Here is a 23826-nt window from a genome sequence, read left to right on the forward strand (position 1 = left end):
GGCATCCGGCGAGCCACGTCATATTTCTGGTGGTCGGAAAAAAAATGCGGGATATATTTGATAAAACTCTAATAATTTGAAAATTTAGAGAATATTTTAAAAATTTCAAAATATTTTTAATAAAACAGGTATAGTCCAAGGTTTGTATATTATTATGATATTTACCAACAAAATCCAAAACCCCATGAACTAAAACCAGAAAAAGGCCCATGGTTTGTTTTCCCTCTCAAAACCACTTCCCGAACACTTTAACAATTTACTAAATGAATTTATTTCCTTTTCTGGAATAGAGCCGACCAACAAATACAATAATTCGACGATGAATTGTTGTATAATAATCAATCGTCAGGCTCCAATCTATTTATTAAAATTCAAAATATGTTTCTTCGATTGAAATTTGCATACTTACCGAAGTGCAGTAACTGGGAGCCATTTATTAAAATAAAATAAAGTATGTAATGATGATGAGAAAGTTGTGTCTTAAGGAATATTGATAAAATCTAGTAGAAGAATATTAAGATATCACCATTTAACAGAAACACTCCCTCTTTCCGACGATCTGATTCTGAGCTGAAGGAAAGGAAACGTGACGAAAGAGAGATAGAATTGAAGTCCTCCGATAATGGCGGTGCGTCGGGTTTTATGAATTGCAATTCAATCAATCTGTATACAATTCGATGGAAATGCCTGGAAGGCGATCTAATTACGCTCTGTTAAGCCAGAATCCCGACGAACCGTTCTACCCCCAGCCGCCGCCAAAGCAGCCGAAAGTCTCCGTCGCTCCGGTGGCTCAGCAGCCTCTTTACTACGAATCTCACTCCGGCGAGAAGAATAAGTTGAAGTCCGGCAGAGCAGGAGCCTTTGACGCGATTTGTTAGAAAAGTAAGAAAAAGCTAGAACCGAAAAGTGGAAAAGAAACTTTTCTCTCATTATCTTCTCATCAAAAAAAAAGGAGTACAGCAAGAGGTATATAAACACTCACGCACTCATGCAATACAGCTGCAAATTCTAACTAACTAGCCAGCTAGGATAATGAAAGGAGCAATCGTGTGCGCATGCACCCATGCACAGTGAAGATACATTTCCAACACGCCCCCTCAAGATGGAGCGTAAATGCTGGAAAAGCCCATCTTGCTCATGATGTTATGCAAGACCGGAGCAGGTAATGCCTTAGTCAAAACATCTGCAAGCTGCAAGGTATTTTTCACATGTAGTGGCTGCACAACACCTTGCTGGAATCGTTCACGGACAGTGTGGCAGTCGATTTCGATGTGCTTGGTTCTTTCATGAAAAACCGGATTGTTGCAGATGTATACTGCAGCTTGATTGTCACAGTAAAGCGGCGTGGCTTTACTCTGCGGAATCCCAAAATCAAGTAAAAGATTACGTATCCAAGTGACTTCACAACATACTTGTGCCATAGCGCGATACTCTGCTTCAGCCGAAGAACGAGAGATCGTGCTTTGCTTCTTTGATCGCCAAGAAACAAGTGAAGAGCCAAGAAAAACGGCAAAACCAGTAACTGATTTTCTGGTGGTAGGGCATGAAGCCCAATCAGCATCACAGAAGGCAGATAAGCTAAGACTAGAATCTTTGGCAAAGAAAAGACCGTGCCCAATGCTACCCTTCAAGTATCGCAAGACACGTTCAGCTGCAGTAAGGTGACCTTCACACGGCTTAGAGACAAATTGGCTCAAATTATGAACCGCAAATGTGATATCAGGTCGAGTTAAGCTGAGATATAAGAGCCTTCCAATAAGTCTTCTGTAAGAAGAAGCATCTGACAGAGGAGCTCCTTCATTTAAAGTCAAATGTTTACCTGACTCCATAGGAGTAGAAGCAGGTCTGCAACTGACTAAACCAGTATCTTTGAGTAAGTCTAATACATACTTCCTTTGGCAAAGATAAATGCCTTGATTATTGCGAGCTATTTCCATACCAAGGAAATAGGAAGGTCTTCCCAAGTCTTTGTATTTAAAAGTGTGACCCAAAAACTGCTTGAAAGAAGAGACTAAGTCATCATCATTGCTGGTAATCAATATGTCATCTACATAAACCACAAGACCCAAAAATTTTGAGCCTTCCTTCTTGTAAAAGAATGAGTGATCACAAGCTGACTGAACTAATCCAAAATCACTGAGTGCCTCAGAAAATTTGATATACCATTGCCTCGAGGCCTGCTTGAGGCCATATAAAGACTTCTTGAGCTTACACACTGATCCTGGAGGATAAGGTTGCCCCTCTGAATCAAGGAGGCCTGGAGGAAGCTCCATGTAAATATCCTCAGACAAATCACCATAAAGAAACGCATTATTGATATCAAGATGTGTGAGGGACCAATCATGAATAGCAGCTAACGAAAGCATCATCTTGACAGTAACCAACTTTGCCACTGGGGAGAAGGTGTCAAGATAATCAATACCAGCCTGCTGTGTATACCCTTTGGCAACAATTCTTGCCTTATACCGATCTAGAGATCCATCTGCAAAGAATTTAGTGCGAAAAACCCATTTGCATCCAATGGCAATCTTATCGGGAGGTAATAAGGTGACATACCAAGTGTCAGATTTAATAAGAGCCTCTAACTCAGCCTGCATAGCTTTCCTCCATTCAGCATACAAGGAAGCTTGATGATAGGAGGAAGGTTCAGGAATGGCAGAGAGAGAGCAGATTAATCGATAGTAAGAGGATGAAAGTCTAGAATAGGAGATGTATTTATGGAGAGGATAAGGAGAAGAAGTAATAGAGTTGCATACATAATCTGACAAATGAGCAGGAACCTTGCTAGTTCTGCCAGATTTTGTAGTAAGAGAAGGAGGAGGTGCTGCTGATGCAGGAACAGAAATAGGAATGGCCATGGAAGGACTAGATGAAGTAGGAGCAGAATTAGCAGTAGTTGTGGCAGTTGGAAGAGCAGATTCTATAGGAAAAGTGAATTGTGGCTCAGGAAAAGATGAAGAGGGAAGATGAGAGTAAGGAAAAGTATTTTCATGAAAAATCACATCCCTACTAATGCTCACTTGCTGAGTATCTAAATTCAGCACCTTATAACCCTTGTAACCAGGTGGATAGCCCAGAAACAGACACTTGGAAGCTCTAGGTGAAAACTTTGACCTATGTCTGTCTAAAGTGGAGACAAAACACAAACACCCAAAAACCCTTAAATGTGAATAAGATGGTTGTTTCCCAAACAACATTTCAAAAGGAGTGGTGTTATGTGGAAGAACTGAAGATGGTGTTCTATTAATGAGATAAGAAGCAGTGTGTACACAATCTCCCCAATAGGTGACAGGTAAATGGGATTGGAAAAGCAGACTCCTAGCTACATTAAGGAGATGTTGATGCTTTCTTTCCACTCTAGCATTTTGCTGAGGAGTGGAGACACAGGAATGATGAATGAGAGTGCCAAATTTAGAATATAGTTCTCCTAAATTGAACTCTGGACCATTATCACATCTAAGAATTTTGATACTCTTCCCAAACTGAGTTTGTATGGTATTGAAAAATTGGGTGAGAATTTCTTTAACATCAGATTTATGCTTCATTAAGAAGGTCCAAACAAATCTTGAATGATCATCAACAATTGTGAGAAAATAAACATATCCTTGCACAGTGGGTGTTGGATATGGTCCCCATATATCACAGTGGATCAAATCAAAAATATTCTGAGCTACAGTTTGAGATTCAGAGAATGACAAACGCTTTTGTTTAGCCAATGGACAAATCTCACAAAGAGTATTTTTACAATTGGAAAGAGATAAAGTTTTAGATAACAACTGGAGTTTACTAAAAGATAAATGCCCTAATCTATGATGCCATGTATCAGTTGACACCATATTGGACACTGGAGGAGAAGGAGTATGGACTGGTGGATTTGCAGAAACTGAAGAAGCATCTAACACATAGAGATTGCCCACTCTGCTACCCTTCCCAATCACAATCCCCTGAGAAGCTCCCTGAATCACAAAAGTATCAGGTGTGAAAGTTACTGAACATTGCGTAGAAGATGTGAGTGAGCTTACTGAGATCAGATTATAGGAAAAAGAAGGTACACAAAGTACAGAAGTAAGCTCAAGTGTAGAGGAAAGAACAATGGTGCCAATGCAAGTGACAGGAGCATTACTACCATTGGGAAGATTCACATGAGTATTTGTGGATATGGATGTTTTAGTGAAGAGAGCAGGGTCATTACACACATGATGTGTTGCTCCTGTATCAAGCAACCATACAGAAGGCTGAAAAATAGAGCAAATGAAAGGGTGGTTGGAAATCGTACCACTGAATGGAGGACTTGCACCAGCAGAGGTGGAGTTATGACCATGAGTCTTCACATCATTCATAGTAGGAGCGGAAGTAGTCATAGATCCAGCTACTTGCATCTGACTTTGCAAATAGGATATCATCTGAGCCATATCTGCAGTAGATAAAGTAGTGCTCTGATGTGAAGGTGTATTATCAGCAGCACTCAGCTGATTCACAGATCGAGCACCATTAGAAGAAAAACCAGTAGATTTCCCTTTGCCTTTGCCATATCCTGGTGGATAGCCTATGATCTCAAAGCACTTATCCACTGTATGGTTAGTTTTTCCACAGTTAGTACAAAGAAACTTGCCCTTACCTCCTTTGCCACGACCAATACCTGCTGCATTAATTATAGATCCAGGCATTTCACTGATAATAGGAGGTGCTGGAGTTGATACAGAATCAATAGACCTCTGTCTCTCTTCCTGAAGAACCAATGCAAAAATCTTTGACAAGGAAGGAAAAGGAAGAGAAGAGATAATCTGAGATCGAATCTGCGAATAAACAGAACTTAATCCAATGAGAAATTGCATTGAGCACTCTTGCATCTGGAATTCACACCATTTGCGCGAGCTATGGCATCGACAAGTATCGCAAGTGCACCAACGTGAGGGCTGAAAATCCTTGTATTCATCCCAGAGAATGCGGAGCTTGGTATAGTAAGCTCCTACATCATCAGACCCCTGCTTTAGGGTGAGAAGTTGTTGTTTGAGTTGATAAACTCGAGCAACATTCCCTTGAGCAAAACGATCTTTCAAATCGTTCCAAATTAGAGAAGCATCATCGAGATACATAAGACTTGAGCTAATATCAGGCACGACAGAGTTGCGCAACCATGAAACAACCATGCTATTGCATCGGAGCCACTGAGAATAGATCGCTTCAGTCGGTTGCGGTCGATCGATGGTACCATCAACAAACGCAAGTTTGTTCTTCGCCATTAGTGCCGTCATCATGGAGCGATTCCAATTCACATAATTGGATCCGTTGAGTTGTTGTGTGACCAGCTGCACACCAGGATTGTCACTGCTGGACAAATAATAGGGGCTGGACTGATCTTCATGTGGTGGAACAGGAGGAAATTGCGGCTTAGGGGCCATCGGAAAACAGATCGGAAAACAGCGGAAGGTTTATGCTCTGGATACCATGTTAGAAAAGTAAGAAAAAGCTAGAACCGAAAAGTGGAAAAGAAACTTTTCTCTCATTATCTTCTCATCAAAAAAAAAGGAGTACAGCAAGAGGTATATAAACACTCACGCACTCATGCAATACAGCTGCAAATTCTAACTAACTAGCCAGCTAGGATAATGAAAGGAGCAATCGTGTGCGCATGCACCCATGCACAGTGAAGATACATTTCCAACACGATTGATCAAAGAATGATTCAGGGGCAGCCGCAGCCGCAGCAGAGCCGGATTGCAACGGCGCCGTTTTTGGGGTCTTTCGGACTGCAGAGGCAGTCGAGTGAGAGCAGCTTCGGTGAGAGCTCGCTATCGGGGGATTATTATGTTCCCTCGCTCTCGAACCCCGATGTCGGAATTAGTAATTTGAGTGATGGAGTTGGTGAATTCAGGGCCAAGGCGACGGAGGTGTCATTCAGCGGCGGCGACGGCTCGTCGTCTTCGAAAAGCTGGGCTCTGCAGACGGAGGAGAGCTACCAGTTGCAGTTGGCTTTGGCTCTTCGTCTCTCGTCGGAGGCTACATGTGCTGATGATCCTAATTTCTTGGATCCTGTGCCCGACGAAGCCGCCTGCGTTGCTGCTTCCTCACCTGCATCTGCTGAGGCGATTTCTCATCGATATTGGGTAACATTACACAGAAAGCCACTCTTGAATTGTTATTGTTCCTGCGTTGTTTCACTATAATTTTTTGGTATTACTTGCCTGATGCTCAAATTTTATTATCACTGAGGTCCCTGAAAATATGTCCCTTAAGGACAAATATGTTATTGTGAATTGCAAGAGATGCTTGTCTCGGATGCTGTTAGCATTTGTGGTGTCATCACTCAAAACGAATCCGCACAACTTGAGATTATAATTGATAAAGTTACCAAATTGATCTATCTATATGTAAGAAATGGGGAGCTTGAAAGAAATAAATCCAAAACACCGATTGTATGTAATCCTAATAAAATCTTAAAATGACCTCTATGCCACTTTGCATCGCTCTTTCCTTTGACTGTAAAAAAATTAAAAGTTTACAGATAGTACTAGTTGCGAGGGAATACTGGTAGTGACTTTTTGCCACCTTTTGTTGAGGTTTAGATTGTTATCAGTAATCACTGAAATCAGTTTATCAAGTGTCAGGATGTGGAATAGTGCTCTTTAGCTAGTCAATTCTGCTCCTTATTTGGGGTTTCTTCATCTCCCCTTAGTAGCCAAGTATGAAGAACCGAAATATATCTGCTCAATTAGATTCCATAGGGCAGTTAATTGTGTTATATGTATGACACAGAAAAGCAAGTTAACCGTATTTACGTTGGAACTGATTGATGAGATATCACCAAAAATGGATCTTGAGGAATATCTCATAGACACATTATCTCGGCATTTTCATAGTATTAAGATGTATTAAATAAATTAAAACAGTGATCCTATCTCTTTTAAATTTGTCATTTGAAAGTTCTCCATATTCTTAAATTTATTCATTGGATTGTATCAGATAAATGGTTGCTTGTCATACTTCGACCGAATACCTGATGGATTTTACATGATTCATGGGATGGATCCATACGTTTGGACTGTGTGCTCTGATCATCAGGAAAGTGGCCGCATTCCTTCCTTTGAATCATTAAGGACTGTTGATCCTGCCTTTGTTTCTTCAGTTGAAGTGATTTCAGTAGATCGACGAGGTGATCCCAGCTTGAAAGAACTGCAGAATCGAACTAATAACCTGTCATCTTGTTGCATCACCACAAAGGAAGTTGTTGAACAGCTAGCAAAGCTAGTTTGCAATCATATGGGGTGAGCCTAGAAGCTCCTTGTTCTGCATTTGAGTGACCTCTTGTTTAATCTAATGTTATTCTCTTGCCTTCTGTAGCGATGCATCGTCTAACGGGGAAGATAACTTGGTCACCCCTTGGAAAGAGTGCAGTGATGAGTTAAAAGATTGCTTGGGGTCAGTAGTTCTCCCTATTGGCAGTCTGTCAATTGGACTTTGTCAACACCGCACACTGCTATTCAAAGTATGTGTTTCTACTTTTTATTTGAAATTATTTGGTAGATTGCGCTCACACACACACACACACACACACACACACTGTGATGAAGTTGTAAACCATTCTGGAGATTGCATACAACAAATCCGACTAGTTCTTGCTTGCTACAATATAAAGTTGGATCTCTCTCTCTCGCACCTGGGGGTGGGGTAGGTCCGTCTTAGCTGAAAGTATTTGCTGCCGATCTTATAATGGTAGAGGGATAGAAAATCCCTACAAACCCACACCCACGTTTGATAGCCAGCCGATGGTGAGGCATCATCACTTCAGGCAATAAAATCATTCATACATCTTTTTATAGTCCTCACCCTTCCAGCCCTGGGAAAAAAAGAATGTTAAACTTCTTCAGAGAGCCAAGCTTGTGGCAATCAAATGATTCATTGCATACTTAAATGATTCCAGTGAACGCTTATTTTCAGGAATATCTTGATGTGTTCATGGGCTGTGGTAATAGATGTCACATGCGAAAATGGAGGACAAGGAATGCCGAGAACATTCTTTATATTGCTTATAGTTGTAAAGAATCCTCAATTATGAAACAGTCACAGTTTCTTTCTGTCTTCAAGTTTTTGAAACGTTAGAGAGCATCTCGTCTTTCCTTGATTTTTTGAATTTCTTCTCAAGTATATAGAGAAAAAGAGAAGAGAAACAACTTAGAATCAGATGTCCCACCTTTGATTCTAATCCTTTTCTGTTTGGCTATAAGCAGTATTCTAAATATACTCTCTCAAGTCTGAAGGCATTGTTCTCTTTTGCTTAAAGGTGCACTTTGCGATTAAGATGTTTTTGTCTGGCAGGTTTTAGCTGATGATATTGGCTTACCATGTCGAATTGCAAGGGGGTGTAAATATTGTACTAGAGAAAATGCTTCATCGTGCCTTGTTCGCTTTGGGCTTGACAGGTAAATTTTATGCAGGTTGCCATCACTCTCACGTTGATCAATGTAGAATGATTAGAACACTAATTCCATTATTCAACATGTGAAAAATCTGGATTATGATATATTATCGTCAATTGCATTTGAATTAATTGAAAACACCGTCAATCGACGATTAGTAAAAAAAGTAGCACACAAGCTTTGTCGGATACCCAATAATAATAATTAAGTATGGGACCTGTAGGTAGTATATATCTTACTCCCTCCGTCCATGAATTCACTTCCTAATTTGCCATTTTCGTCTGTTCACCAATTCACTTCCTACCCCTTTTTTGGAAATAATATCACCCTTCAAATTCCCACATATTTACACATATGGCCACTAATGGACCCACATAAACCCACTAACTATCACTATTTTTCACTAATTTGTGGACAGAGGAAGAAATTTGCAGTATGGAGGAAGATGATATTTTGTATTCTAGGATGGTGGAAGATGATGTTGTTGAGTATTGGTGATACTCAAGTTTTGTAGTCATTATGTAGACAAATTTGCTAGTTTTGCTCTCATAGTATCTGTCAGTGTTTGATACTTCGGCCGGTACAGTCCAACACGGGTTTGCAGCTATATATTCGTTTTTGATGTATATCTTGTGAGTTTTAGATATACTTCATCCCGGAGTTTTCAGTATGCACGACTCCTTGGTTATTTGAAGGAAATGAGCTATCAAGAAGAGTCCTTGGTAGACTACATCTCTTCTAGGGTTTCCGCTGTGACATCTTTAAAAGACGAAGAGATTATTTTTTGGAGGCTGCTGCTTTTGTTTTACTCTCTGATATTGTGTTTGATAGAGGGTGTTTATTGAGTGCGTAGTTTGTTCAGTTCTTGTGAGAGCAAACTGGTGAGTTACTTTGCTTATTCTGTTTCTAGCAAAGTTGTGAGTGTTTGAGTCATTCTCTTTGATCTTTACCAGCCTGTTGGTAAAGTATTAGTTTGTGAGTGTTGGTGGTGAATAGGTATTCACGCTTAGAGAGTTGATTGTTGTTCTTCTCTCAATTGTTTACGGTAGTGAGGGTTTGGGAAGATATTGTGGCTAGAAGGCCAGAGAGTCTATCGTGTAAGTCCTACATATCTTATCATCACTAGTAAACGATTTACCCCTGGGCGTGGCCCCCCAGACGTAGGTGTTTTACCACCGAACTGGGTGAACAATTCTGGTGTTCAGTGTTCTTACTTTCCGTAATACGTTTACTGTTACTTTGTGGTAGTTATCTGATATATTGTGGTTGCGAGGTTTATGCAATTGGATAGGTAACTATTTCAGATGTTTTACATAGCTTGGTTTTTTTGGCTGTGAATTGTTTGAGTTTGGTAGGAGTTGCTCAAAGTCTTTTTGGCCTTACATTGTTTTTAATGTCCAGAAACAATAGAAAATATTGTTAATGCTATTCTACTTAACATTTGATGTATGGCTGTGCTAACCATCCGTTTTTGTTCTGATGCACAGGGAGTATCTCGTTGATTTGGTTGAGAAACCAGGATGCTTATATGAGCCTGATTCCTTACTTAATGGTCCTTCTACTATCTCAATTTCATCACCTTTACGCTTTCCACGGTTTAGGCAGGTGGAACCTCCAACTGAGTTTAGGTTGCTGGCCAAACAGTTCTTCTCGGAGATTCAGTCTCTTAATTCCGAGTTCGGTGATTTTTTAGCAGGTAATTATCTGCAGAATTGAGAATTATATGACTTTGGTGCATATCTGAACTGACTTCTTGATTTCCTATTCTCACTTACCTGCCTTTGGCTATTTAGTTGTAAATGGGCATGTAGGGTCATACGAGAGCAGGACCATATTTTGGATCCATATCAGATCCAAATATTGTTGCCTAACCAAATTACTCAGGTTCTTTATGCGATTCTGAATTTTGGCATAAGTACCCAAGACTATCTTTTAGAGTAATTTGTAATCTAAAATGATAAGTATTTTTTTATTGTCATATCTAGAATGGGGTATAAATGCCTTCAGTTTTTTGTGATTTAGCAAATCATAGTGATGCTGAAGTCAAAAAGTTGGGTGATATCGAACTAAAATTGATCTATGTTTAGTTGATAATGGTTTCACTTTATGCTATTTCAGTATTTCCTCAGGTTTCCCTTATGACTTATCTTTTCTGCGAACACAATGCAGGACTAATCAATGCATCCATGCTGTTTCTGTAGCTTTCGTTGGTTCAAAACCTCTACTTTGTGGAGACACTCATTTTTTCACTAATTGATTATTGTTTCTCTGTAGCTTAAATGATGTTACTTTTTGGTTTTGTTGGCTTGAAACTTCAAGTTAAAAAAATGTTTTGTTTTGTGATAGGCGGAACTGCTAATAAAGGAGGTACTGACAACTCTATGCATCCTAAACAATCAGAGGGGAACTACATGGATAGAACCAGCTGCCTGCCCAGCTCAAGCAATCGGGAGGAAATTTCTATTACACCACAATGTGCCACAAATTCTTGGATCAAGGTTCATGGTCTAGACCAATTGCTTTCCAGACCATCTGACATTCAGGAAGTTATGAGCTCCTCAAATAAGTTCAAACACTCGATCCCTTTGAAGCTTCTTCCTCCAACGGGGCATGAAAATCCTCAAATTGTTCCCTTCATGAATCCAAGAATGGAAACAAGTAAAAATGCAAGGTTTGGTGAAGGAGGTCAATTAGTCCCATGTAAATCAAGTGAATATACCTTCTATGTGGATGATCTAAACATTCCATGGAGTGACCTTGTTTTGAAGGAGATAATTGGGGCAGGTATAGTCTTTTGGTTGCTCTTAAAATATTGGTTATGATACTCTATTTTTTTACTGTTGTGTTTTTTAGTAACTAGCAACTTAGATTTTCTAAACTATGTGTATGGTAGTATGTATAATTGGATGTTCTTACAGGTTCATTTGGAACAGTTCATCGTGCTGAGTGGAATGGATGTGTAAGTGACCTATCTTTTTATTTCTTCTGATATGTTACAGGTCTCTGTTCAGCTTGACCTTGAATGAGCCATTGTCTACCTGAATTAGACATCCATTATCTTTCTGATCGGTCTATTTTCTTGGGAAGGCTAGGATTTGCAAAATGTTTATAGCAATCCACTAGATGGGAAGTACCAAAACTATATATGGAAAGGACTATGTCACCTTTCCTTAACATGAGAACAAATATTGAGCCTTTAGACAAGTTGATCAAAACACATATCTAGGGTCTCAAGACACTTCCCCAAGATTAAGGTGTCTTATATGCAAGAAGTCTGCCTTAAGGCTCAAGAAAAGCATCTAGAGACAGTTCTCTTGAGGTTTAGATGCTGAAGACTTTTTAATATCAAAAGTTGCCAGATTTATAATAGTTGTTGTTTCTGTTTTTGTTATTAGAGATGATCTGTTTTGTATTTCTTTATCAAGAATTTTCAGAATCTCCTATTACCACATTGTTGTAATATGAATATTTCGAATTACCTTATATTGTAATTTCTCCTTGATCTTACAAGAGTGGATGCCTTTTCAGGATGTTGCTGTGAAGATTCTCATGGAACAAGACTTTCATGCAGAGCGATTCAAAGAGTTTCTACAAGAGGTAAGTTGTGTTCTGCGATCCGCCTTTGGCTTATGCTACATTATTATTTTAGATATATTGTTGCTTCTGTTAGGTGGCAATTATGAAACGACTGAGGCATCCAAATATTGTGCTTTTTATGGGTGCTGTAACAGAACCACCTAACTTATCTATAGTAACGGAATATTTATCAAGGTATCTTTTGTCAATTTATAAAGCCCCTTAACATTTTTCATAGTTACCCTGCAATATATAACTGTGTATTTCACCTGTTTTTTTCAGAGGTAGTCTTTACAGACTTTTGCATAAACCTGGTGCAAGAGAGGCACTAGATGAGAAACGTCGGCTGAGCATGGCTTATGATGTGGTATTTACCCAAGTCCTATGGAGAAATATTTTGGAGCCAATGATGATGTATTACTCTTTAACATTCTGATTTCTCAAATTACCCTCCTGCACAGGCTAAAGGGATGAATTACCTTCACAAACGAAATCCTCCTGTTGTTCATCGAGACCTGAAATCTCCAAATCTTTTAGTTGATAGAAAGTATACTGTAAAGGTAAGAGGAAATCTTCAGCATGCATATGTACCTTATCTGATCTGTGAGGTAGATATTCATTTTATGAAGCAATTCTTATTTTGATGGTACAGTACCCAGACAAGTAAGCTGGATCTTTTTTTTTCTTCTCGGAAAAATAGTTGATTTTCCATTGCATAATGTAGGAAAATCTGATTTTTGTTGTCGACAGAGATAATTTCTGTAGCAGATCCTAATAATCAGCTATCTGAGTACATTTCTCGTTAAATGATAATGGACAAATGAAAAGCCATATTCCAATATAATTCATCATTACATAACCAGGCATCTTCACATGAAACAGAACGTGAAACTAGTTTTATTCCTCTAAGAGCTGGTGCATTTCTGTGATCTTAGGACTAATGATTCCCAATAAAAAAGAAAAAAAGAAAAGAAAAAATCTTAGGACTAATGGAAGTGATTTTTCAAGCCCCTTGTTTCGTCCATTTCATTGATTCAGCTGCCTTGAACTATTTTTTTTTTTTTTGGGATAAATTGCATAAGTAAATAAAGAAATCTAAGTACCGGGCGACGGAGGACTCGAACCCAGGACCTCAAGGTCTTGAGCATTAACCTCCTACCACTAGGCCAACACACGCACACAACTACCTTGAACTTATTGTTCATTTTTTATCAATAGTTAGAGATGTTGCATTCGAGTTGTATATCATATCTAACTGACTATAATAGATGGCCTTCTTTATTTTAAATCTTCTCTCTTTTTAGTTCATTAATGGTGTATTATCAATCAGGTCTGTGATTTTGGTCTGTCCCGTTTAAAAGCAAACACATTTCTTTCATCCAAGTCTGCTGCTGGAACTGTAAGTTTAGTTGCTGATATATGATCTTCTGATACCGTTGTCTGCATTTTGCTCTCATTGTATAAGAAGAAACTCCTTTTACTTCACATATAGCCCGAGTGGATGGCACCTGAAGTGCTCCGTGATGAACCGTCAAATGAAAAATCAGATGTATACAGTTTTGGTGTGATTTTGTGGGAGCTGGCAACATTGCAGCAACCTTGGGGTAACCTGAATCCTGCACAGGTTGGTCAATTTACTTTGTATTCAGGGATTATGATACACAATATATCTGTATAAGCAATCTCCAAACATAGTTTCACATTCTATTTATTTGTTCAGCCTATACATTTTAATACTAAATTGGACATCACACGAATGCTGATACTACATAAATCATTCTCCTGACGAATTTTTCCTCTTGGGGATTGCTTGTGTATGAACTTGCTTTACTGTCCTAACACCTAATGCAGCTGTTTTATAGTTTATTGGTTTTCTATGTGAGCTTATCTGAGCATGGAGGACGTTTTTACTTTTTAAACACTATAGGTTGTGGCAGCTGTTGGTTTTAAAGGAAAAAGGCTGGAAATTCCTCGAGATGTGAATCCAGAAATAGCAGCTCTTATCGAGGCCTGCTGGGCCAAGTGAGTTTTTATCCAGCTGAAGTATATTGATTGGTTTTGGTTGGGAATGTTTTCGGGTATATATAGAGGGACATGGATTCAGCGTTACATGCAAATCTGAGATTTTTCGAATGTCCCCGCTGATTAAATCCAAATAAGTTAATGGTATTTTGGTCAGATATGTTACATTCATTGGTTTCTGGCTTGCGACCTATATTCCACTGTGTCAGTCTTCAAAGGCATTTTCACTACTTTTACTTGTGTGCACATTTTATTCGCTTCAATTTTAGCTGCGCTAGGAGGTTTTTTGGAAAAATGTTTATGTATTGAGATATATAAGAGAGTTTCTTCACAAATAATCACTTTTTAGTGTCTTCATAAGTAGATCAATCCTAGAGCTGGACAGTAATTTTTACTCACTTTGATCTCTAAATATGCAGGGAATCCTGGAAAAGACCCTCTTTTTCCACTATCATGGAATCTTTGAGACCACTGATTAAGTATTCACCGCCAACTCAGCCAGGTTCTGCTGAAATGCCTTTGCTCATGTGAAATTGTGTGAATCGAAGAAGGGTGGCTTTCTTATCTCATTCTGTTTGATTTCAGATTGGAAAAGTGCTCATATGATGTAAGGTTTGTCTATCTAAAACCTCCTCTTACTTGGTTAGCCCAGAATGTGAACCCTTCATAACTTTTAGCATTCAAGTGTTCAGCTTGACATATCCACCCCCAACCAAAAAAAGAACCAGAAAAAGAATAGAGTACCTTGAACAATTTTTTAATCATTCTAGTTTTCTCAGGTCACCTAATAGCTTTGACATTGACCGAGCTAATTGGGCACGTTAGTTTTCAAGTGCCGATGGCTATTCAAAGAGGTCCTTGAATTATTACAAGCAGTTTAGCACGTTTGTGTTCTACCTAGCTTCATGTTTCCATGCCTTCTTTCTAACAACTGTAACAGACTAAGCCCACGTTCGTTTGGTTGGGTGTTTTTAGAGGTTGGAAAAGGATTCAATTAATTGAATCCATTGCTTGTTGTTTGGTTTGAATAATGAGATAACCATTACCCTTACATGCAGTGACGTAGCCAGACTTTTTAGCTAGGGGGGGCCAAATACTCTCTTCGTCCCAACTAATTTAATCAATGTTCATTTTTGGACCATCCCAGCTAAATTTATTTCAATTTTCTAATATGGAATAAATATAAGCAAAAAGCATCTAATCACTTATTCATTTTATTACCAAATACACTTATTTTGATGGAAAAACAGAGAAAAAATATATTTTCATCCATTTTCCACCATTTTCACATGTTTATTATGATGGAAATTTTTCTCTGGCCAATGTAAAATATTTTATCGGGCATCCCCTTTTCACTCATTTTCTCTCCAGTATTAGATAATATTATTCTACGGTATGGGTGTGAAAATATTTTTCAATATTTTATCATCTTTTCATCTCTAGCAAAACATAAGATAAAAAAAAAAAAATCACATTTTCTTATCTATCATTTTCCAATAATTTTTTTTTCAACCAAAGTAAACGCACCCTTAAAACACTAGTTTTACAATCGTTCAATAACTTATCTCCTACACGTAGAGAAAAATTGGGATTATTACTAAAATAAGAATATTTATGTATTTATTTAATATTAAATTACTAAAATACCCCTAATTTTTTTTGAAATTTTCAGGGGGGCCCAGTGCCCCCACTGCCCCCCATCTGGCTACGTCAATGCTTACATGAGGGTAACCCAATCACCCAATTTGTTACCCCTCAAAATAGAGCGAAAACAAAAGAAAGGGAATCCCTTAATTACTAATGATTCATTTCCATTGTTAAACCAAACACTTAATAAAAGTAATGATTATGGTTAACATTCCACTCCTTTATTTGATTCCATTCCATTTCCATTCCTCTACTTGAACCAAACGAGTAAGAATTTAGCATTCCAATCCTTTCCACAGAAGCAACTAAAACTATTTCTTGCATTTGGTTGCTACCTTTGATAGTTGATCAGCTTAAACAGGACCCATAGGTTCTTAAGTGGTCCAACAATGAGTGATCATAGAAAGCGAGTCTCTCACCTTCCATTATAAATCAATCTTTGAACCTAATATGGCATTTTGGTTTCTTTTGCAGGCATCCATGTAAATAGCAGAATGCCGAATTTTTCTGCTCAATTGGAAACATCAGTTGAAAGGAAAGCATGAGAATCCGCATCTTACTTTTCAAGTCATCTACATTTTCTTCTTTTTTTTTTGGCTGTGTAATTGTCAATGCCACATTGGCAAATGTACGTGTTTATTAATCAAGCTAACAAATGAACTCGTCAATTCAGCCAAGATTCTTCACCTAATTCTGCACATGTAGTTTAAGAATGAATTCAGTTGATTAACATAAACAAAAGTTAGGATTATATCGGCCAACTAATTATTTAATACTAGGATCCATGTATATATAATTAACAGGGGATTCTTCATCCAGCCAATTCTTGATGCCCGAACTTCCTTGAAGCTGCATCGACCCTATTTCCGAAACATCTAAAAACTCACCCCCGACCCCTAAATGCGGGGCGTCGTAATCGCTAACATAACCTTCCCATGGATGACCAGCTTCCAAACCCGCGTCTTCTGCTGTCAAGAATCCAGGAACACCATTCTCCACCACCACATTCTGCGGAGAAGAGATGGGACGCTGGTCTGCAGGATTCATCGCTACCGAGTCACCCTTGTCTGCAGTATAAAGGATCAAATCCTGTGCATCTAGTGATGGTGGATCAGAATTGCAGAGCTGGGGCTGATGTTTCACGAATCTTCTCATGGTTCTAGAGGAGGAAGGAATGGTCTGGGAGTGGAGCATTGTAGCCAAGAATGAGATCATCTGCTTGTGTCTCGTCTCTGCTGCCTCGAGCTTCTCCTCCACCACTCCCATGTGCTGAACCGTACAACGCTGCTCGTGCTGCAATCCCATCACCTCCTCCGTCATCAACCTTCTCTCTCTCCTCAACTCTTTAATGTCACCTTCCAATGCATTAGATGATCCCTCAAGCTGCTGCTGTGGATTGTGTGATTTCCGTCTTTGTATTGTTTTCAGTAGATGCCTCTGCCCTCGTACAAATCCTCCATTTGTGAACTCCCATTTATCCGTGTCTATTTTGCGAAATCCCTGCACATATATGCAACCATAATTAAATTTCACAACACATATTAACCTAGCTCATCATATTATTAGTAGCTTCAACATTCACAGCTCAAACATAAGCATGCATGCTCAATATCCAGCTACTTCACACAAAATGTTGAGTGCAAGAGTGAGAAATAAAGCTTAAATTCTACCTCTCACTTGCTTCTTCCGAGCATAGATTTGAAGACGATGGGAACATCTCCAGAAAATCTTAGAATCCAAACTCAGAACAGAACATATCCACAATTTTACTCACAATTACAATCCGCTACAAAATTTCTACAAATTACAGAGCAACCTAACATATACAATAGCTAAATGGAACATACAATAATGAATCCTCACAAAAAAAGGAAACAAACAAAGAGAAGATGATTCCAGTAACAATACCCACATAAGTATTAAGCTGACGAACGAAACTGGAGAAATTATTGTGTTTGAAATTCCGAGGCAAAACCAGCCTCGCGAACTCCACAGGGTCCCACACCACGAAGCTCTTTCCCTTCTCCTCCCACGATATTATGCTATCCAGCGACGGATCATCCGTTAGATCATACGTTTTCGACAGAAACCGCGGAATCGGCGGCGATGCTTGCAAGCGGCCGAGGGGAATCGAAGCTCGCCACAGAGGGCGGCGGGCGTAGAGGAAGGCTCTCTGGCTCAGTGCTAGTGGAGAAGCGGCGGTGAAGCGGGGTTTGAATGTTGTGACTGTGAGCGCCCATGGATTTATAATCTTTTTCTTTTTTTCTTTTTTGGAGACAGATGAAAATGGTGAGATATAAATAGGTATTGGGGGCACCTGGAAAATATCTAGTTAAGGCGGTGGATGCCTCTGCTAAGTTATCAACAAGCTGAGCTGCCATTGCTTTCTCGTCCTTTCAACCAATCGCACTCTGCCATTCGGAAACATAGTCTTAAGAGTTAAGCCTAACTGTTGCATGGCAAGGCGGCGTCAACAAGTCTACACTCATTTATTCACTGCTCCTACACGACTGATGCTTTCTAGAATTTTTTTTCTTTCTCAAGCCACAATTTGATTTTTATTATCTTCTTAAAATTCATGGTCGTTATTTCTCTCACTAATTATAATAAGTCACGAAAGTAACAACCAAGACCATACAAATTTGGCAACAGAAAAGAACCCAAGTCATGGAATATACCATAATAAAACTAACCCAGAAGTGTAGAATGCTTTTCATTGAGAATCCTGCTTTTGCTTCTTTGGTGTTGTAGGAGGCGGCTTAGCTTCCCGTCGCTCCGTCTACAAGATCATATAGAATCGTCCAAGTACAAGATTGTTTGGTCGCTTCTTAGTGTGAGAAGCAAGCTGCAGAAGAGAAAATCAACATGATTAAAACAAACAGCCAGTGATTTGGGTATTGCGGAAGTCAGTCTATATCACACTATTACAAAGCTGAGCGCAACGGATATAAAGGGAGACAAATCTTTGCAGTCAGATTCATCCAAAACAAATGTTAAAATCATCAACAGAAACTACATGAAGGAGGCAAATTACAAACATAATTTACCAGAAGAAAAATAACGGCCGGGTTTAACCAATGAGGGAATAATGCCGTTTATCACTTAAATGTCACTATTATGTAGTTGCTTTGGACAAGACAACCAAGCTGGAAAGTTGTAACCAATACAACATACACTAGGCACAATTGCAAGAACCACAAATGACTTTTACAAACTTAACACTTAAAGAACACTCTTTTGAAATTCAAAATGAAAAAGTAGTCATGCTTATTATTTGCCTTATTTTTATTTTTATAATTTACCAATTTTTATGCTTCTCTCTCTGTTTCTTTTTGAAACATGTACTAGACTACTAGTAATTTCTTTTTGTGTATTAGAGCATCTCCAAGGGTTCCTCTATTTTAGAGGGCCCTTCACTCTATTATAGAGTTGAAATATAGAGTTTTTACATTTTCATCTCCAACAATCAACTCTACATTTCCCTCTACAATAGAATATCCTTTTTTATGCTCTTTATTATTAAATTATTTTATCAATTCAATTATTATATATCATATATATATTTATAAATAAATATATTTATATTCAATTAAATGCAATTAAAATTAAAATTGAAATATAAAATAATTTAATTTTTTTTAGAAAAATTAATTAATAAAGTGCTATATTTAAATATTATAAAACGATTAATTTATTTCAACAACATAAAAACTGAAATTACATAATACTCTTGGAATTAAACATTACACAATACTTAACAAAGCATCAATTACATAATAAAACTAACTAATTTTCTAAATTAGAAAACTCATCACATATATGATCGACTAATGCATCACGAAGCGCAAAGTGAGCCACTCTATCTTTCATTTTTTTATAGCGTCCAAGAAATTCTTGGAAATGGTTTGTTTCATTTGGCATTGTTTCAACATCTGGAATTGGCACTTCTCTTGCAATTTCAATTGGTGCAGACAGGTCACGTTCATCCTCAACAATCATATTGTGCATAATAATACACGCTTTCATTATATTATCCAAATATTTCTTTTGCCAGTAGCAAGCTGGATTTGCAACAATTGCAAATCGACTTTGAAGAACTCCGAATGCACGCTCCACATCTTTCCTACACGATTCCTGTCTCATTGCAAAAAACTTTTTTTTCACAGAGCGTGGCTCATGAAAAGTTTGTACAAGTGTGGACCACTTGGGATATATACCATCTGCTAAATAATAGCCCACATTATACTCTTTTCCTTGTATGACATAATGTGCGGGTGGAGTGATACCTCTAGCAAGGTCACTAAAAAGATGAGATCTTTCCAACACATTAATATCATTATTGGAGCCTGGCATACCAAAGAATGCATGCCATATCCAAAGGTCATAATCAGCAACTATTTCAAGAATAATTGTTGGAGAGCCACTACGACCGGCATATGAGCCTGCCCAACCTGTTGGACAATTTTTCCACTTCCAATTCATACAATCAAGACTACCTAACATTCCTGGAAATCCACGTTGTTTACCAATATAAAGTAGTCTAGCAACATCACTAGCATTAGGAGATCTTAGATATTGATCAGAAAATATTTCCACAATTGCACGACAGAATTTCTTGACACATTTAATTGCAGTGGACTCACCAATATTTATGTACTCGTCAGTAGCATCTGTTGGTACCCCGTATGCCAATATTCGAAAGGCAGCTGTTATTTTTTGCAGTGTGGACAAGCCCCATCTTCCTGTGCAATCCATGCGTTGCTCGAAAAAACCATTATAATTTTTAAAAGCATCAACAATACGGAGGAATAGACTTCGAGACATTCGAAAGCGTCTACGAAACATTCCTTCGTTGAATGTTGGATTTTCAGAAAAATAGTCGTTGAAGAGACGATGAGCTGCTGCTTCTCGATCACGATGGATTACCTTGTGACCAAGAACTGAACCTCCATGAATTTTTGTAGCATTTTGATATTCAGCCAGTTGAGCTACAATAAGATTATTATTCAAAATATGTTGACCCATCAATTGATGTTCAACATCACACTCGTTGATTAATTGTTCAAGCTCATCATCAGATGAGCTTGAACTTGAATGAGAAAGTAGTGAAGAAGAACCAATATTATGATGATTCATATTTTTTACTTTTCTATTTTATGAGTGGAAGAGAATAAATAGGTGTGGTGGTTATTGAAATCGTGTGTATGTCTTAAATAATAAAAAATCTCCAATACTATCTTATCTGAAAATCCTAAATATTGAATCGCCACCGTCCATTCAGATTTCATTAAATCTTCATCATCCACCTTATCACTCCCCTATTATACGAAAGGATTGATTTGACAACACCAATCTACACATGTGATAAAGATAAAGTGCAGACACATGCATTTGGTCCTACATATCAAATAATGCAGCTTGTGTCCTACATATCAATCTACACTTGTGTCATGCAGAAAAAGATAAAGCATCGATTCAATCAATCTCATGCAGAAAAAGATAAAGCATTTGGTCCTACATATCAAATAATGCAGCTTCAATTCAATCACCATCGTCCAACCAGATTTCATTAAATCTACACCATTTATTATTTATACCTTATCAATAAGTCATCCTCTATATATATGAGCTATTTTTTCTATTTTAGCACACAATAACCCTCTTCCTTCTTTTACCAACTTGTCTTTCTTTAGCTATTATTTCATTTTTTATGACTTCTTATCGACAGCCTAATTACATAATTGATGAAGATAAACATCTTTGTCATGTGTATTTGGAGACATCTCAAGATTCAGAAACGGGAATACACCAAAGAAAAGAAAATTTTTGGGATCGTGTTAGGGAGGTTTACAACGAGGAGAAACCCAATCCAAATATGTATACTCGAAGTTCAAGATCACTTGAAACTCGCATGCAGGTTATTTTAAGTTCGGTTTCAAAACTCAAAGGGTGTATACAACAAGTGGAATATCTAAATCCAAGTGGTTGTTCTGAAAATGATATTGTAAGTAGTAGTTATCTATACATTTTTTATAATTATTATTTGTCTTACTCATTATAATATTTTTATTCATTATGCAGTTCACTCGTGCAAAAGAATTGATGATGCTAGACACAAAATATAAGAAAGGCTTCAAGTTCGAGCATGTGTGGTCTATTATGAAAGATTATCAAAAGTTTGATTGTCCTTCACAAAACTCTCGACAACAAATGTCTGCATCTCAGTCAGATTCACTACCACAATCTCCTATCTCACCTGATGGATTGTCTAATTTTTCTATCAATTTAAGCGATGGTAGTGGCAGTGGTTCTGGATCATCACACCGTCCAGATGGTGTGAAAAAGACCAAAAACAAAAGAAAAAAAGGTGAAGATATGTCTAATTTTTTGAAAGTAATTGAACAAGGAAATAAACGAATTGGAGATTTAATGGAAAACTCATCAACCACAAAAGAGCAAATTTTGCAACTACAAATGCAGAAGATTGAAGCAAAAAACAAAGCTACTGAAGCAAAAAAAAGCTATTGCATTCCAAATGTGGGAATCAGATAATAAAATTCTAATGATGGACACCGACAATATTTCCGATCATGTTCGACGAGATTATTTCAAAAGTGAACAAGCAAAAATCATTTTTAAAAGACAACAACATTCAAGTCCATATGATGCTTTCAATATGTTTGGAGGAAATTTTCATGATTTTGGAGGATCAAGAAGCGACATTGGAGGATCTGGAAGCGATGTTGGAGGATCTGGAAGTGATCTTGGACCTTACTAGCATTTATTGTATTATTAGTTTAATGTTCTTGTATTTTTATGTGGTTGTAATTTTATGCTATTGTGTTTTTATGTTGTAATTTATATTTTCGTAATTTTATGTTAATATGCTTTTATATTATATTTCATGTTATTGTATTTATAAATTTTATATAATATATTTTAAATATTATACTTATTTATGTTAATTTAAAAATATAAATAATATAGAGATTATTAAATTATATTTTACAGATTAAATCAAGCAAAGACAAGCATTTTCTAAAGATAAAAGAAAAAATAAGTATAATAAAACAACAAAAAAGAAAATAAAAAACAATATATATATATATATATATATACCGGATGAACAGTGCCCGCCATATGAAGCGGTGCACTGTTCACCAACTCTATTTTAAAGTAGCGGCCAGGAGACTGTTGGAGAATACTGTCACGCCAAATTAAAGTTAACGCCACAATAAAGTATCCCTTGGAGTTGCTCTTAAACTCAACCCATTCGTAAATTACTAGGATTATTTCTTTGGCCCATTTATTAAGGCTTCCAAGCTTTTAAATACCACAATTTAAAAGTATAGTGTTTAATAGCCTCAACTTAAAAGTAATTTTTTTATATACCAAAATGAATTAAAAGACTAAAATATCCTCATATTATATAATTAAAAAAAAAGTAAAAAAAAGAAAGGAAAATAGGTCAAAATTTGGTCCCCACCAACCCCCAAATTTCAAATTCCTCCCCACTTTCTCTCTCTACAATTTTCGACCCACAATCTTTCATGTCCGACGATCGAAGAACCACCTCTTAGTTAAATGCATGTGTATGTGTTATAATGCTATAAGAATCATGTTTAGTTGACATATAACTTGAGTTTGTTAAAAAAAAAATTGAAGATTGAAGGATTTTTTTTTTCAAAAAATTCGAAAATAGTTGTTACGGTTTGGACATTGTTGGTTGGGATATAACTTGAGTTCTTAAGGGCTCGATGGAGGTGGGAGAGGCGACTTCATCGAGCCCACGATGGGAGGCACGACGTGAACCGACAATGAGGGCACGATCGTGCCCATGATGGCTGCTCACGATAGTGCCGATCGTGGGCACGATCGTGCCCTCGTCGTGGCTGTGCGTCGCCTCCATCGTGATCGGACCTCGCCCCCATCGTGGCCGTGCGTAGCCCGCCATGGCCGTGCGTCGCCCTGTTGTGGCCGGGCCTCGCCCTCGTGCCCTTTCCCCTCCCCTTCTCCATCGCCCGTCGTGGCTCCCATCAAGGACATGATGGGAGGCTCCCATCGTGGGCATGACCGTGGCCCACGATGGCTGCCATCGTGTCCACGATGGTGGGACACGATCGTGGACACAACAGTGGGCACGATCCTGACCATCCATCGTGAA

General features: G+C 38.0%; 3 protein-coding genes across 7 annotated transcripts; 1 reads left to right on the forward strand and 2 right to left on the reverse strand.

Annotated features, from left to right (window-relative positions):
* The first annotated feature begins 377 nt into the window (after window positions 1-377).
* Window positions 378-16334, forward strand: LOC130997943 (serine/threonine-protein kinase CTR1). Of its 5 annotated transcripts, none has more exons than XR_009093262.1 (18): window positions 378-628; window positions 723-867; window positions 5668-6107; window positions 6964-7265; window positions 7342-7486; window positions 8317-8420; window positions 9905-10113; window positions 10764-11201; window positions 11336-11376; window positions 11946-12014; window positions 12088-12188; window positions 12276-12360; window positions 12455-12553; window positions 13324-13392; window positions 13486-13617; window positions 13921-14015; window positions 14435-14627; window positions 16137-16334. XR_009093262.1 is itself a non-coding variant. In XM_057923381.1 (18 exons), exons 1-17 carry the CDS (start codon window positions 678-680, stop codon window positions 14624-14626), a joined length of 2628 nt encoding a protein of 875 aa, XP_057779364.1. In that variant the 5' UTR covers window positions 380-677; the 3' UTR covers window position 14627; window positions 16137-16334. The 5 variants fall into 5 exon arrangements, 3 of the variants coding, with proteins under 3 accessions (XP_057779364.1, XP_057779365.1, XP_057779363.1); XM_057923381.1 differs by having other exon boundaries at window positions 380-867; window positions 14435-14517; window positions 14601-14627; XR_009093261.1 differs by having other exon boundaries at window positions 380-867.
* A 54-nt stretch (window positions 16335-16388) lies between these two features.
* On the reverse strand, window positions 16389-18862 carry LOC130997944 (heat stress transcription factor A-3-like). Its single transcript, XM_057923383.1, has 3 exons — window positions 18710-18862; window positions 18356-18507; window positions 16389-17162 (listed from the first exon to the last, which is right to left on the reverse strand). Exons 2-3 carry the CDS (start codon window positions 18377-18379, stop codon window positions 16428-16430), a joined length of 759 nt encoding a protein of 252 aa, XP_057779366.1. The 5' UTR covers window positions 18380-18507; window positions 18710-18862; the 3' UTR covers window positions 16389-16427.
* A 586-nt stretch (window positions 18863-19448) lies between these two features.
* Window positions 19449-20798, reverse strand: LOC130998401 (uncharacterized). The gene is made up of 2 exons (XM_057923820.1): window positions 20164-20798; window positions 19449-19950 (listed from the first exon to the last, which is right to left on the reverse strand). Exons 1-2 carry the CDS (start codon window positions 20796-20798, stop codon window positions 19449-19451), a joined length of 1137 nt encoding a protein of 378 aa, XP_057779803.1.
* Between the last annotated feature and the right edge of the window lie 3028 nt (window positions 20799-23826).

The sequence above is a fragment of the Salvia miltiorrhiza genome, chromosome 8, assembly GCF_028751815.1.
Source record: "Salvia miltiorrhiza cultivar Shanhuang (shh) chromosome 8, IMPLAD_Smil_shh, whole genome shotgun sequence".
Lineage (NCBI taxonomy): Eukaryota > Viridiplantae > Streptophyta > Magnoliopsida > Lamiales > Lamiaceae > Salvia > Salvia miltiorrhiza.

What these genes read in the sequence shown, in the direction of transcription:
- LOC130998401 (XM_057923820.1), bottom strand. Translation starts at nt 20,798, where the DNA reads ATGAATCATCATAATATTGGTTCTTCTTCACTACTTTCTCATTCAAGT. An exon ending in CAACGTGGATTTCCAGGAAT is followed by an intron (nt 19,951 to 20,163) that starts GTTAGGTAGTCT and finishes TGACCTTGCTAG; the next exon opens with AGGTATCACTCCACCCGCAC.
- LOC130997943 (XM_057923380.1), top strand. Translation starts at nt 678, where the DNA reads ATGGAAATGCCTGGAAGGCGATCTAATTACGCTCTGTTAAGCCAGAAT. An exon ending in GTTCGCTTTGGGCTTGACAG is followed by an intron (nt 8,421 to 9,904) that starts GTAAATTTTATG and finishes TCTGATGCACAG; the next exon opens with GGAGTATCTCGTTGATTTGG. An exon ending in GTAACGGAATATTTATCAAG is followed by an intron (nt 12,189 to 12,275) that starts GTATCTTTTGTC and finishes TGTTTTTTTCAG; the next exon opens with AGGTAGTCTTTACAGACTTT.
- LOC130997944 (XM_057923383.1), bottom strand. Translation starts at nt 18,379, where the DNA reads ATGAAAAGCATTCTACACTTCTGG. An exon ending in AAAGCATTCTACACTTCTGG is followed by an intron (nt 17,163 to 18,355) that starts GTTAGTTTTATT and finishes ATATATGTGCAG; the next exon opens with GGATTTCGCAAAATAGACAC.